General features: G+C 33.5%; 1 protein-coding gene across 1 annotated transcript; it reads right to left on the bottom strand.

The window, feature by feature from the left end:
- Positions 1-10,938: 10,938 nt before the first annotated feature.
- LOC133173604 (E3 ubiquitin-protein ligase TRIM71-like) lies at positions 10,939-11,608 on the bottom strand. Its single transcript, XM_061308583.1, has 2 exons — positions 11,593-11,608; positions 10,939-11,477 (listed from the first exon to the last, which is right to left on the bottom strand). Exons 1-2 carry the CDS (start codon positions 11,606-11,608, stop codon positions 10,939-10,941), a joined length of 555 nt encoding a protein of 184 aa, XP_061164567.1.
- Between the last annotated feature and the right edge of the window lie 3,665 nt (positions 11,609-15,273).

Consider the following 15,273-nt stretch of genomic DNA (forward strand, 5'->3'; position numbering starts at 1 on the left):
TAAGACTAAAATCTTTTTAACCGCTTGACAGAAATGGACAGAAATTTCAGACAATCTGCCAAAAGGATGTAGTGTTACATAGAACATACTCGTAATACATTTCATTTGACTTCATTTTTTTTTGTTAATCTGCAACCAACATGGGCACCTGATCTTGGTCAAGCCGATATGTAAAAGTGTGAATAAAACTTTTGAATTGAAAAAAAAAATGAACTATTGGGTACAATTCCCAAGTTTATAAAATGTATATAATAAAGTAATCAATAAAATTATCATACCACCCCTCCATCTTCAGGAAACCAGACCTCATTATTTGGTCAAAAGAGTCATACATATGAAGGAGGAATTAAGTGATGTAAATGTCTATGAAAATTGACCCCACCCCACCCCCACTCCAGAATCCAGAACTCCTGTATATATTTTGCAGCTTGTTCATATATCTGAATTGTTCCCTTGTCTACATATATGTAACTGGTTCATGCTACATGTAATTATTAACATTGACTAGCATGGTGGAAATTACATGCATATATCATAAATGCAACCTTTACAGAAGATAGGATGTACATGTGTGTTAATCTACTCTAAATGCAACCTTTACAGAAGATAGAATGTACATGTGTGTTAATCTACTACTGTATCACTTATCAGTAGTAATACATAAACTTTTGTTATTTTTACAGCTATTATAAATAGTTGAAGATGACACCCTGTTCCTTTAAAGAAGGAGGAAATATATCTTGACCGGAACCATTATTGTTTTGCCATGTTCCAAATCAGATATCTGTCTAATAACCACATACCGGTAATCCCCAGAACTGAATCTGAAGGAAATGAGGATTGCAGGTGTTATGTATTTTTTGGATGATGTAGACAGTTAATACATGTATGTGCTCAAATCACAGGCAACAGGCAAAACTTGGACTTGGTTGGACTTTTTGTATTGTTTTTGAGCCTCATATGTGTATAAACTGAATATTAAATGATCTAATATAATGACTTTTGAAAAATTATGAAAATTCTTTTTGTATTTTTGCGCTATTAGAAAATGGGACTTGCAAGAATAAGTAGCCACTAAAATTCTATTTTTGGTTCTTAAGATTTTCCAAGTTAAAATTGAGGACTTGGAAGAACATTCTGATTAGTTACTGATTAGAAAATCTCCTCCTCTGCTCCTGGGCATTAAGGTGATAAACTAAGTACATAGTTATGATGAGGAGATGGGCCTCTTCCAGAATTGTGAAAGCCATGGCCCCTGGGTCAGGGGTTCTGATGTTAGGGCGGGGCTCTATTGATTATATAGTGAAAATGCATTAATTCTTTGAAAATCTTCTTCTGTGCTCCTGGGTATTATTTAAACAAACTAAGTGCATAATTATGATGCATAAAGATACCTTTTCAAAAATTATGAATTTCATGGCCCCAGGGTCAGGGGTTCTGGTGTTAGGGCGGGGCTCTATTGAATATATAGTGAAAATGTATTGATTCTTTGAAAATCTTCTTCTCTGCTACTGGAGATTATTTAAACAAGCTAAGTGCATGGTTATGATGCATAAGGATGCCTTTTCAAAAATTGTGAATTTCATGGCCCCAGGGTCAGGGGTTCTGGTGTTTGGACGGGACTCTATTGATTATATAGTGAAAATGCATTGATTCTTTGAAAATCTTCTTCTCTGCTACTGGAGATTATTTAAACAAACTAAGTGCATGATTATGATAGGCAAGGATGCCTCTTCCAACATTTTTAAATATATGGCCTCAGTTTTTGGGGTTCTTGAGGAAGGGGGGGGGGGGGTTCTATTGATTATATAGTGAAAAAACATTAATTCTATTAATTAATCATTAATTAATCCTGTCTGCTCCTCAGCGTTGAGCTGATAAATAAATTGCTTAGCTATGATGAAAATGGGAGCTTTGAACAGAATTTTTAAATCTAGTGGTCCTAGGGTCAGGGGTTCTGGCATAACAAGGGGGGGGGGGGCTTTTGATAATATAGTGGAAAAGTGTTAATTCTTTGAAGTCCATAGTTATGATGATGAGGGTAACTCTTCCAAATTTGTAAATTTCTTGACCCTTGGTCTTGGGTTCTGGTGTTAGGGTAAGGCTTTGTTGAATCTGTAGTGAAAATGCATTGTACCTGTGAAATTCTTCTCTGCTTCTGGGCATATCGGAAGAAAACTGAGTAAAAGTTTAAATGATGTAAGTAAACGTATTTCTACCAGATTTTTGAACATCTGAACCATTTGTCTACGCATTCTAGTCCTGGGCAGGGCTCTATTAATTTGTATTCTACTGAGAGAAGTTATTCCCCTTTTCCATTCACCTTTGATAATTAATCACTGTAAGTAATGTATTTGAAAGGTTAATAGAGTAAGATAATTATGCAAGAATGTTTATCATATAATTCAAAAAGTATTTTCTTAGTTTTTGTAATCAGGTAGACCTGTAAGTAATAGATAAATAAAAAATGAGACAAAAATAACTTATCTTAACAAAAGTTCTTCAAAGACCATAAGAGAGGTCAATGCAAAAGGTCTTAATATGGATTTAGAAATAGTACAGAAGCACTAATAGTTTGTTAATAGTCTGCATGGTGATAGTGTTAAGTGGGGGACAGATTAGAACTTAATTTAAGAGTTGATACTGAATACTAGACTAATTATTTTGTTGATCCTGATCTTCCTGCTTCTCTTGCTTTAGGGCAACAAAGCTTCATCTATCAGTGTATCTAATTTCTAAATTGTTGTATTATACTCAGGTGACCGTTAAGGCCCTTGGGCCTCTTGTTTTCTTAAGGAGTAGTTGTCAAAAGTTGAAGCATTATTCATGCACATTAAAGAAACCTCCTCCTTAAAAAGAAAATTGAATATTTTACAAAAGGGTCAAATTATATTTTTTTCATTTAATTTAAAAAAAACAAGGGGGGGGCGGGGGTGTTAGGCTGAATTCTAAGGATGTTTTTAATGAATGTGGTCAAATTAACTTTTGTTAAATCATTTTTAGTCTTAATAAACATTGAGTTTAGTTGAATCTGATGTGAATTAAGAGGTTGAATGATATAAGAAGAGGGGGAAAATAAAATAGATTTTTCATTGGATTTCTCCTGTAAGTGCTTTCAGTAGTGTATTTATGGAACTATTGAAGGAGAAATTTTTAAAGGGGCATTAACCATAGCTGTACTTAATGGGCTTTTCTGTTAAAAAATTTGTGTTGTTGTCTTCATCATCTTAAACGCTTCTGATGAAATAATTTTACTGAAAATACCATTGGACCATGCTTGACACCGAAAATCCTTCAGTAAAGGGGCTATTTCAAGTTCGTTCAAATAAATAGCCGAGCTCCTTTCCAGGAGGAGATAATCAGGGAAAGCCAAAAAAAAGGGTGGGGTAATTTATATTTGCATAAATCTTAAGAAAAAGATGATGTGAAAGCTTCCTCATATATCAAATAATGGCCATTGGGTTAAGGGTGAAACCACAACAGGGAATCAAAGTATATAGGCAAAAAATAAAAAGAGCGAAGCCAGGATTTGTCATATTTTTGTCATATTATGCAAGGAATTCTTGGGTAGTGCAGGTGTCATTGTGTACTAATTGTGGTCCCAGGGGCAAAGATGAGGCTTAAATGGAGACTAAATGAGAATACATGTACACATTTTCAGTTATTCTTTTCAAGAATAGCAAGACCAAACTAAATCATATCAATTAATTTGCAAAGTTATGTGGATTTTATTTTTTTCCCTCAGATTGTCAACCTCTAGGTATGGATGGGGCTAAAATTTTACGTAGTGCAGGGGAGGAAAATTTTAGGGAACATCAAGGTCATTTTAATTATTGATGTTGAAGCATCATTATTCAGTGTTGACTAAAGTTCGTTTATGATGCATTTCTTTGCACATGTTTCAAATACATGTACTTCAAGAACAGGTCATGACAGATAAAATTTTTAAGTTTGACCTCAATTAATTAACTGACCTTGGCATTGGGGTCAAGGTCAACAGTAGAGCATGAATTTATCTTCTTGAATTGTCTAACAGTATACACTGTGCATCAATGTATGAAATATTTGGAGCAAGGTTCAAAATATCAAGAACCATGTAGATTTTAGACATAGAATATATAATACAGAATAATTTGACCTTGTGGTCAAAGGTCAAAGTGAGGGGAAGGTCATAGTAGTGCATGACTCATTTCCTGTTACAGCTGCACCCATGTGGAATAAGGATATCTTGTTTCTGAAAGGACAAATTACTTCTAGTAATCTGAATTGTTTACAGGAAATCATCTAAAAATGCCCAAATTTGCATATTTTTGAATCTCCATGGCAACAATGTTTTTGAAAGTCTACCCAATTTTATTTTTTAATTTTTTTTGTATAATCAAACAGTTACAAAATTTCATTATAGAGTTTATAAGCAGTTGTACGGATTTTTGTCAAATGCCTTTTAAAAATGTCTTAAATTCAGCTATTTTTTCAATGCTAAACTTGTCGCTTTTTCCCATTGCCATAGCAACGTAACACAAGAACTTAATCCAATTTAATCAGGCAAAGTAGAACTATCAATTTAGTCATCTTTAAAAATGGGTAGTTTTAAACCATCTTTTGAGAACATTTGTTTGAAAAATACATTTAAATATGTCAGTATTTGCCCCTTTTGAATGTGAAAAATTGTTCTGGTAACTAAGGAAATGTTTCTCCTTGGATATGACTCAGTGATTATGGTTGAAATCATTAATTTTGTACTTTTCTTGTTATTTGTGACAGAAATAATCCATACACACTATTCTTAAAAAAATTCATATTTTTGACTTTCCATAGAAAGCTCAATGCTTACTGACATGCTCTCTTAATATGTAGACAACTTATTTATGACAACATGCGAGTTAATTAAGAAGACATGGGACATTGATGTCAACATGCGAGTTAATTAAGTGAACATGCAACATAGTTATGTTGACATGCGACTTAATTATGTCAACATTTGAGTTATATCTTAACATGCCAGATATTTATGTCAACATGCAAGATAATAAGTCGCATGTCAACATACATATTTTGCATGTTTACATAATTAATTCGCATGTCAACATACATATCTTGCATGTTGTCAAAAATAAGTCACATGTCTACATAACTATCTCGCATGTTGACATAAATAAGTATCATGACAACATGATTATGTTGCATCTTGGACAAATGATGTCAGATACTGGCGTAAATAAGTAAATTTACCAATGTTAAAATCAGACTCCCTAAAAAGATTGGTAACTTGCATGTCCACTTAATTATTTTGCAAGTAGACATGATTATTTTGCATCGTCACGGTAGCTCAGTCGGTAGAGCGCTTGCTCCATGATCGGAAGGTCGTGTGTTCGAATCACGGCAGCGACTGACCTAAGTCGATAAAAAAGCAACAGTTCCTTCACTAAGCGCTCGGCACTTTGAAGTGAAAGTTGCGAGTCTTTCGGATGAGACCTTTAAAACCGAGGACCCGTGTCATGATAAAGAACCCTCATTGCTCAATGACCTTGAATGCCGAGTAAAGGTCTAAATTTGAAGCCCTTCACCTGCATATGGTGACGTCTCTTTATGAGTGAAAATTTCTCGAACGGGACGTAAAACAGCATACAATCAATCAATGAATAACTATTTTGCATGTTTATGTCTCGCATGTTAACATAATTTATCATGTATGTAGGGGGGCATATTATGCCACAATACATATATGTTTTTGTATTTGACCCCCCCCCCCCCCCCCAACGAATGCTATTTTAATTGAAGATAGTCTATTAACCAATGGTGATTCAAAATATAATAACAAAAATTAATCATACATAAAATTTGTGAGATACATATATACAAAAAACATAGTCTAGCATATATTCTTTTTATTTAAAGAAAAATTAATCATACATAATATTTGCTAAATACATGTAAAAAAAAAAAAAACAAACAAACAAACAAAAAAAAAAACAAAAAAAAAAAACAAACAAACAAACATAGTTTTTTATTATCACACTTGTCTAAGTTAGCATCTATTGCGCCTACGTGTATGTATCTATTGTGTGTAGCTCCAAAAAGGTGGCCATACATAGAGACGACCTGAGCTATGTGGTTCCTTCTTTAAAAGTTTTACTTGCGATTGTTTTCCCCTAGGGTAAAATAAGTTGTGTTTACTTACTAAGTGTCTTCTCTGTAGAGGCGTCTTCTATCATTGTCTTCGCTAATCTTAAACGCGTATTCCACCCATTCCACTTAGCCTTTGTTATATCTATGTATATTGTATACTTTTCCCTAGAGCTTACTTTCCTACGGAAGAGCGAATTGACCTTGACCTCATTTCAAGTTATCAGGTTGATGTAATTCTCCTTAGCTCCTTACTCCCACTGTTAAATTATAGAATCTAAGTTTAAAGAAAGATCTAAAAAAAAAAATTTGGAGATGATTTTCGAAATTATACATATATGCACTGGTTTATAAAAAGATGGTTGTCTGTCGGGTAAACTTATGACATATTTCTAAAAAAAAAAGTTTTGACATTGAAGTTTTAAATATCTATTTATAAAAAGTTTTGAATAAAGAAAAATTAAATGTAAATTTAGAAAAAGAGCAAATAATCTCAGAATTGAAAGTGAAAGTTGGGAGAGAATTATAAACACCAAACGACAGAAAACCACCCTTGAAAGAAATGAAAGAATTTGTAAAAAGTGTGACATGAATTGTGTGGATGATGCGCAATACCACTGACTATATATGTCAAAAAGATTTCGTGAAAGTTTCATTAAATTGCAATTAAATTAAGTGGTTTAACGAGGAGATGGCTATCTCAAGTGTAACGGAAGTGAGGACGGACATTCCTATCAATTTATACCTCCCCCCCAGCAGGGATGTAAAAAAAAACTGGTAGATAACTTCATGTGGTATCTGTAGATGTTGTATATAATAAATGTTCAGTCACATTACCTTACACAATATCAGAGAGAATCTGTGAGATTATTGCAGAATCTGTTCGTAGTCAGTGACAGTTATCACTAGACGTACTTGTAAGAGAGTCGAGAGAAGCGTGCATTTTATTAATTCAGTTCAGTGATCAGGTTAATATTCCTGAAAGATGACCAGTTTAAAGTGAATATAGTATAATCAACTAACGTCCATAGATGTTACATTTTCGTTTTTTGGTTGTTTGATTGCTTTACGTCTCTTCGAGAATTTTTCACTCATATTGGGTTTCCACTAACCGCCGGTGGAAACCTGTAGATTTAGACATGTATTTGTAACTAATGGTCACTGAGTATTAAGGGATCATTTTGCTCAGCGCTTAATGCGACATATAATACATAGAGTAATACTTGTACATCTAAGGAATACTAACGACAATCTATATTATTTACGTTTTCAAAAACCCATTCGGAAAAAGGAGGATATAAACAATCAGAAATTGAACCTATTATGCTAGAAATTATATTTATATGTGAATATGTGTTAGTCCACTGGTTTTTGTTCGGAATAACATTTACACATAGTTCTTTAATCCTCACAAAAACTGCTGTGAAGGAGAAACTAAAGATTCAAGAATTTGTTATTTGTATGAAAATAAGTTTACATTTGCAGACAAGAAATTGAATAAAAGAATTTTAAATTATCTATAAACTGTATATCTCTTTGATTCGGAACGAAACCACTCAAGTCGAACACGTATTTGGATCTTAACCACTTTGGATCTTAACCACTCGGGTCGACGAACCACCCGCATTTTCCGGGGGGTTGGGGGGGTTGACCCCTTATACCATTTATTGTGTCAAAAAACAAAGATGGCAAAGAGCCCGCCAAACGCGGTGTAATTTTAAAATAATTATACATGTAATTATAATTTGATACAATTTTATTTTTTACATAAATTTGCGTTGCAATTTTTTTTCATAACTTTATCTTTTCCAAATATGGCAGGAAAAAATATTAATTGTGGGTGGAGACTGATTTTGACAAATGTGAGTTCGGAAAGGGTTTTTCCTACCCAATTACTGAAAGTTTGCACAAATCATTCATTTCCGAAAGTTGTCATGTTTGCATATAATTTTTTTCGAAGTTCATAAAAAACGCTATGCACTAAAATAATAATATTTGCTGTTTTGGCAATAAATTCGATCAACAAGTTCCAATTAAGGGCCAAAAATTTACACCCCTCTTTTAATTTTTTTTTTTTTTAAATAAAAATCTTTCAAAAATTCTTTTTGAACAGAATTTGCATCATTAAATTCTGTAATTTCAGACTTGTCATGAATTTAGTATATGAAATTCTTACATAAGAGGCCCATGGGCTACATGTTCACCTGAGCATTTTATGCTCGATTTGACAGATACATGTTTATACATGTAATTTGTGTAAAATATAGAATTACGAGTGTCGTTCAATTAAGTAACGCCACGTACGGATGTAGAAGCAGTTTATTTTATATTTTCACAGAAAAAGTTCTATTTGAGATCTCCTAATCACCGAAAACCGCATGTTTTCCCCATATTTCCGCCTCTAGTTGTATTATACTTAAACACCTAACATTAGTAAATATTGACCGTTTTTCAGCATTTTTAAAATATGTATGTCAAATATATCCAGGGTTTCATTAACTTAAGAATATACTCTAAATAATTTTTTTATAGCATAAGTGGCGACTGAAGTGCTATGTTTTTGAAGAGTTGTTATTTTGGATTTCTTAGTCTCTACTAAGGCTCAATAAAGATCAAAACAGCTGAAAATCTTTTTTTTTTTTTCAGTCTTTTCCATTCGTTACCATGGCAACCTAGACAGATAGAAACACGATTTTGTTTGGTATATATGTTTTGGTATCAAACTTTAACATTGAGCGAGTTTTATTAAAATCGATGACCTTGCGTGCCATTTTAAGCAATGGCACCATTTCCAAATTACCAAATCGGTAATTAAAAGCAAAAATAGCGCTGGCAGGAGTTTTTCTTTGAATTTGGATAATAATGTCGTGGTCACCTTTATGTTGCCGTCCAAATTTTGCTTTTCATATTGTCGCATGTATATATGGCTGAAATACTACCGACTCGGCGTTAAACAATAATCTATCAACCAATCTATTGAAGGCAGGCACGTGACGTCCGTGATTTGAACAAACTTCAATCTACACTACCTGAAGATGCTTCCATATAAATATGACAAATCATGAATTTGCTGTTCTTGAAAAGAAGACTATTAAAATTTTTCAAATGTATTCCTATGTGAAACTTTGATTGCTCATCGCGGCCCAACCCTAGTCCTGAGGGTCATGATATTTAAAGACTTCTCATATATATTCCTCCTATGTAAAACTTTAATCCCCCATATCTGCCCCACCCAACACCCAGGGGTTATGTTTTGTACAAACATCAATTTACACTACCTGAGGATAATTCCATATAAAAATGATTGATCATGAGTTTGCTGTTCTTGAGATCAAGATTTTTATAGATATTTCCAATATATATTTCTATGTATAACGTTGATCCCCTGTTGTGGCCCCGTTCTACCCCCGAGGGTCAAATTTTGAACAAACTTGAATCTACCTGATGATGATTCTGTTTTAATATGACTAACTAATAATGGCTATGCTGTGCTTTAAAAGATTTTTTTTCTAAATATTCCGATGTAAAACTTTGATCCCCTGTTGTGGTCACATCTTACCCCGGGGGTGTTGATTTGAATAAACTTGAATCTTCACTATACCTGAGGATGCTTCTATATTAGTGGCTTTGCTGTTCTTGAGAAAAATTTTAAAGATATTTCCTACATATTCCTATGTAAAACTTTGCCCCCTGTAGTCGCCCTGTCCTACATCCGGGGTCATGGTATGAACAAATTTGAATCTGTAATGATAATGATAATAATGAATTTCTCAACTAAGTTTTCTCTTTTCTGGCCCAGCAGTTCATGAGAAGAAGATTTTCTAAATATGCCGCCTAATTTTCACGAAATCGTAATTATCTCTCCTTGTAAGAGGGTGTGGTCCTTCATTTGAACAAAAGTGAATCCTCTTTACTCAAGGATACCCTGTGTTAAGTTTGTTTGAAATTGGTCCATTGGTTCTGGAGAAGAAGGTGAAATTTTAAAATATTTTAGACAACGACCGACAACGGACAATTTTTGATCAGAAAAGTTCACTTAAGGTGTAATGTCTTCTGATAAGAGAGATAACTTTCCAAAGAAATTATTCCAAGCAATCCAATGAATTGTCTTACCAGAGTTTAATAATGAGGATAATTATACAGTCACTTCTATCAAATTTGAACTATGTTACATATATTGATTTCTATTTTCTATTAGATGCTGAATTTTTATAATCAATTTATTAATATATTTTCTCTCAAAGCATATTCTGAAGAAAGATAACTACACTAGATGGAAAGATAACTCTTGTAGATGGATGCATTTATTTTACAACCACAAAAACAATGCGATATTCTGATTTAAAAAGCAACACTTCATTGTGTTTTCTAATATGAATTAAATAGGTATGACAGTAAATATTATTTTCATATATATATCTCATATTTTTAATTTTATGTTGAGATAAATTATTGATCTTTCTATTCACCAGATCAAATTTTCTTCATATCGTGATTAGACATAATATTCATTTCTGAAAAAGAAAGCAATGCTTCATACTTCAAACTATTTTCCATTTGAATATAATGATATTGTTGTTGGTGAAAATCAATGTTGGGAATTTAAAAAGAAATTGATTAAGTTTATAGAGCAGAGTGATATTTCACCTTAAGTCTTTGGCTCAGGTGAGCTAAAATCTGTACAGATATTTTGTTTATAATCAAATATTTTGTTTCTAGTGAAGTAAACACTGTCAAATCCAAATTTCAATCAAAGAATTAAAAAAAAAAATAACGGTTTTCACAACCCTTTAAAAGGATTACAATGCCTAACTAATCGCTGAGGTATTTTATGACTTTGATTTTCCCAGACTTCCGCTCAGCCACATACAGTGTGTCATCTTCGCTCACGTTTATTCCTACGGGAAGCTTAATAAAATGCTTGTTGATGAGCGATAAGAATTTTCCGTCTTTGTCTATTATATGTATACAGTGCTGATTTTTGTCTGCAATCAGAATGTGACTTTGGCTATCACATGAAACACAACCAGGCTCAAACTTTGAATGGGAACGCCCGCTGTATTTATATCGAGGGACCCCTGTGCTTTTGACGACAACAACGCAGCGTGTTTCTACATCCCTAACGCAAACGTCTGTATTTGTATTTTCGCAAACAAAAGAGGCATCCCGAAAGAGGAAGTTTCCCTGAGAATCTCGAGAGAATTCTTGAATAACAGTTACTCCGGAATATCGAACAACCTTGTCTGGTTCACCTTGCCTGAACATGGAAACTAGTACATCGTTGTTAGCAGTGACACAGAGGCCGCGAGGTGTCCACCCCGTAAATGTGAGTAATGTCTTAATTTTTTGATCTGCAATTGAAGATAGGTACAATTAAATCAAAGATAGGTCCAAATGAATTACAAATCAGTGTAAAGAAAATGACACCTATCTTTAAATAATTCAATCTAGGTTTAAATGATTTACACCTCTTTAGTGCCATTACAGATAGGTTCAATTGAATTATTTCAATTGATTTAAATTGAATTATTTAAATTGCCTTAAAGATGGGTAAAATTAAAATATCTCCACAAAGGATTTGAAGATAGTTACAGGCCAATTATGTGTAGGTTTAATTGCATTGCATCTATCTTTAAATCGATTATACCTATCTTTAATTCTTGCTATTCTTACCTGTCTCCAATTCTGTTAAATCGGTCACGGTAGCCTAGTGGTAGGGTGCTCGCTTCGTGATCGGGAGGCCTTGGTTCGATTTTCGTTCGCCGTGCCGCATAAAACCTAAGACGTTAACATAGGTAGACTGTTCCTTCCCCAAGTGCTCGGCACGAGAAGTGAAAGTCGCGGGTCTTTTTGGATGAGACCTTAAAGCTATATGTGGCGTATCTGAGCTAAAAAATAAAAATACGAGATTGAGTGTAGATAAACATGATACATGTTATTTACATTCAAATTAAAATTTTCACCGACTTTGAACTTGAATAACCTCATGTTTCCATAGTTAAATTGATTTTAAACTGTCTGTTAATTAAATGCGGAGTCGGTAAATAAATCGGTTAATGTTTTAAATTTCTAATATCTTTGAATCCTGATTGATTTAAATTGTGTACTTTACAGGAAAGTCCTATCTTTATATAAAGTAATAAAACAAATAGAAAGATCTTTTTAATTTTATAGTTAGTCTGAACTTATGTGAATTTATGTATATAAATAAATTTATGTGATCTAAATGCCTACAGAATTGTGTTATTTTGATTTATTAATAATGTTGTATGAATGCATGGGTCTTGAGGGGTTTTTCCGGGTTTAAGTTTTTATGCGCCCCTATTGACGGCTATTAGCCTCACCCCTATCAAAATAACGTTTGGCTCAAAAAAGCGTGGTTTAAAAGTTTTACAAGTTTTTATCTTTGTGTGAGTATTTATATTGTGTAAATCATGCAGAATAGTGTATTGATTCTTGGTCATTCATTTATCGTGCGTCTGCAGCGGTTCATGAATCGTTCGGAGCATTTAAAGGTCAATCTTGGTCTGAATCTCAGGGAAAAAGTATATTACAGAGGATATTCGGGTTGCACAATCGATAGGCTATCGGTAAGGGGCTTACGAGAAGTTGATAGATTTAAACCCGCTCTGGTGTGTCTACAGATAGGTTCGAACGATTTGTGTAACTTAGATGTTCAGGTATACGACCTGGTTGAAAAAATAGTTTCATTCATCGAGAAGCTCCAGGGTCGTGGAGTGCAGAGAGTATGTGTTTATCAAATTCTGCATAGAAAACCACCAGGTAAACCTGGCAGATTTTCAGTAGACGTTGAATGGTTCAATGCCAGGGTGGATGTGGTTAATAGGCTTTTGAATGATAGGTTAGGCAGAGATTTTGGCTCTGGTGTTAGGTTCTGGCGGCACTCTGGATTTTGGTCACAAGAAAATAAGAAAATTGTGTACTGTGAAGATGGTGTGCACCTAAATGAGACATACGGGTACCCAAAATATTACAACAGTGTCAGGGCATCAGTTGTTTCAGCCCTTAAAAGCTTGTAAGTAGTTGTATAAAACTTGAATACAAATACAATGTATTGTCTTGAATACAAATCAATTTATTGTGTTGGGATCAACATGGTGTAGCTTGCATTTAATGTCCTTGTTTTATCATGAACTTATGTTGTTGGTACATCAGGCAATGCAACTAATTGACCAATGTTTATCTACTATGATTAAGTTTAAATTTTATTAATATATATATATATATATATATATATATGTATATATATATATATATATATTTGGTTATGTCAACATGTCATTAAGGCCAATATAGTAATATTGTAAGGAATGGCTTATATATATATATATATATATATATATATATATATATATATATATATATATATATATATATATATATATATATATATATATATATATATATATATATATATATATATATATATATATATATATATATATATATATAAAATTGGTGCACTGCAAACGCATAAAACTGGAGTATATTGTCATTTGTTGTTCACCTTGTAAAAGTTACATTCAGTCGATCATTTTGTTTTCATTATTTGCCATAGGGTTAGATGCATGAAAGTGTAATGGGTTGTTTTAAGCAGGTGTTCACAATGCAGATTATGGTTGTTTGTTTCTGGACCTCTTAAGGGAGATTAAGGTGTTTCTATGGTTTGTATAAAAAAAAAATGATGATTTATATTTAAAAATAAAGATAGAAATCTGGTGTTTTTTTATATGAGGGTATGGTCAATTGGACCGATACAGACAACCATGGTATTATGCCTTATATGGTTGGGCAGTATATACTACATGTTTTGTCCCGCATGATCTGATTATGGTTGGGCTAGAAATACTAAAGCTCTATATGGTTGGGCTATATGTATCCCTGTATGGTTGGGCGCCATGGTGATAGGCCCTGTATGGTTGGGCTTTTATATGTATAGTCCTGTATGGTTGGGCTATATGTATCCCAGTGGTTGGGCGCCATGGTGATATGCCCTGTATGGTTGGGCAATATATACTATAGCCCTATATGGTTGAGCTATATGTATTCCTTTATGATGTGGCACCATGGTGTTATGCCCTGTATGGTTGGGCTATAAATGCTATAGCTCTATATGGTTGGGCTTTATGTATCCCTGTATGGTTGGGCGCCATGGTGTTTTGCCCTGTATGGTTGGGCAATAAATACTATAGCCCTATATGGTTGGGCTTTATGTATCCCTGTATGGTTGGGCGCCATGGTGTTTTGCCCTGTATGGTTGGGCAATAAATACTATAGCCTTATATGGTTGGGCTTTATGTATCCCTGTATGGTTGGGCGCCATGGTGTTTTGCCCTGTATGGTTGGGCAATAAATACTATAGCCTTATATGGTTGGGCTTTATGTATCCTTGTACAGTGAGTTGTCCTGTATGGTTGGACATTTTATTTGATGCATCTGTACGGTTGAATATACTTAACAAGTTTTGCCCTGTAGGGTAAAACACATTATGCTCTTGTTATGTTTGATTAGACATTTTATTTGATATATTCTGTAGGATTTTATATACTAATTGCAAGATTTACCCTATACGGTTGGGAACATATTATGGTTATGTATTATATATGATTGGACTTTTTTATTTTAAATACCCTGCATGATTGGTTATACACATCCTTAGCAAGACTTGGCATGTATGCTTAGGCAATATGGTCATGGTGTGTTTGGTATGACATTTTAGTTGACATAGCCTGTGTAGTTGGAGGTACTTAACAAGCTCTGCCTTGTAGAGTTGGGTGCATATTATGCTTTTGTTATTTATGGTTTCACAAGGAAGTGGTAGATGTTAGGGTCCATCATGGCATGTCTTGTCTTCTGACAGTATCATACATTCATGAATCCTTTATGTGTGGTTTTGAGAGTGAGATACATACATAAAATGGTATGTGGGTGTACATATATTTATATTGTTATAAGTACATATAACACAATAATCATTATAATGAATGATTTTATTCATGAAGCATCTATTTATGTAAGTTTTAAATCCTTTGCACGCATTGCATTTTCAGTGGTAAACTTCAGACTGTCTGACCCATTTACTATTTTGTCATAAAGGGTTTTGCTTATGAAGTTTTTTACAGAAAA

This window comes from Saccostrea echinata, unplaced genomic scaffold (genome assembly GCF_033153115.1).
Source record: "Saccostrea echinata isolate AGI-Se365-2 ecotype Australia unplaced genomic scaffold, CSIRO_AGI_Sech_v1 ptg000056l, whole genome shotgun sequence".
In the NCBI taxonomy this organism is placed as follows: Eukaryota; Metazoa; Mollusca; class Bivalvia; order Ostreida; family Ostreidae; genus Saccostrea; species Saccostrea echinata.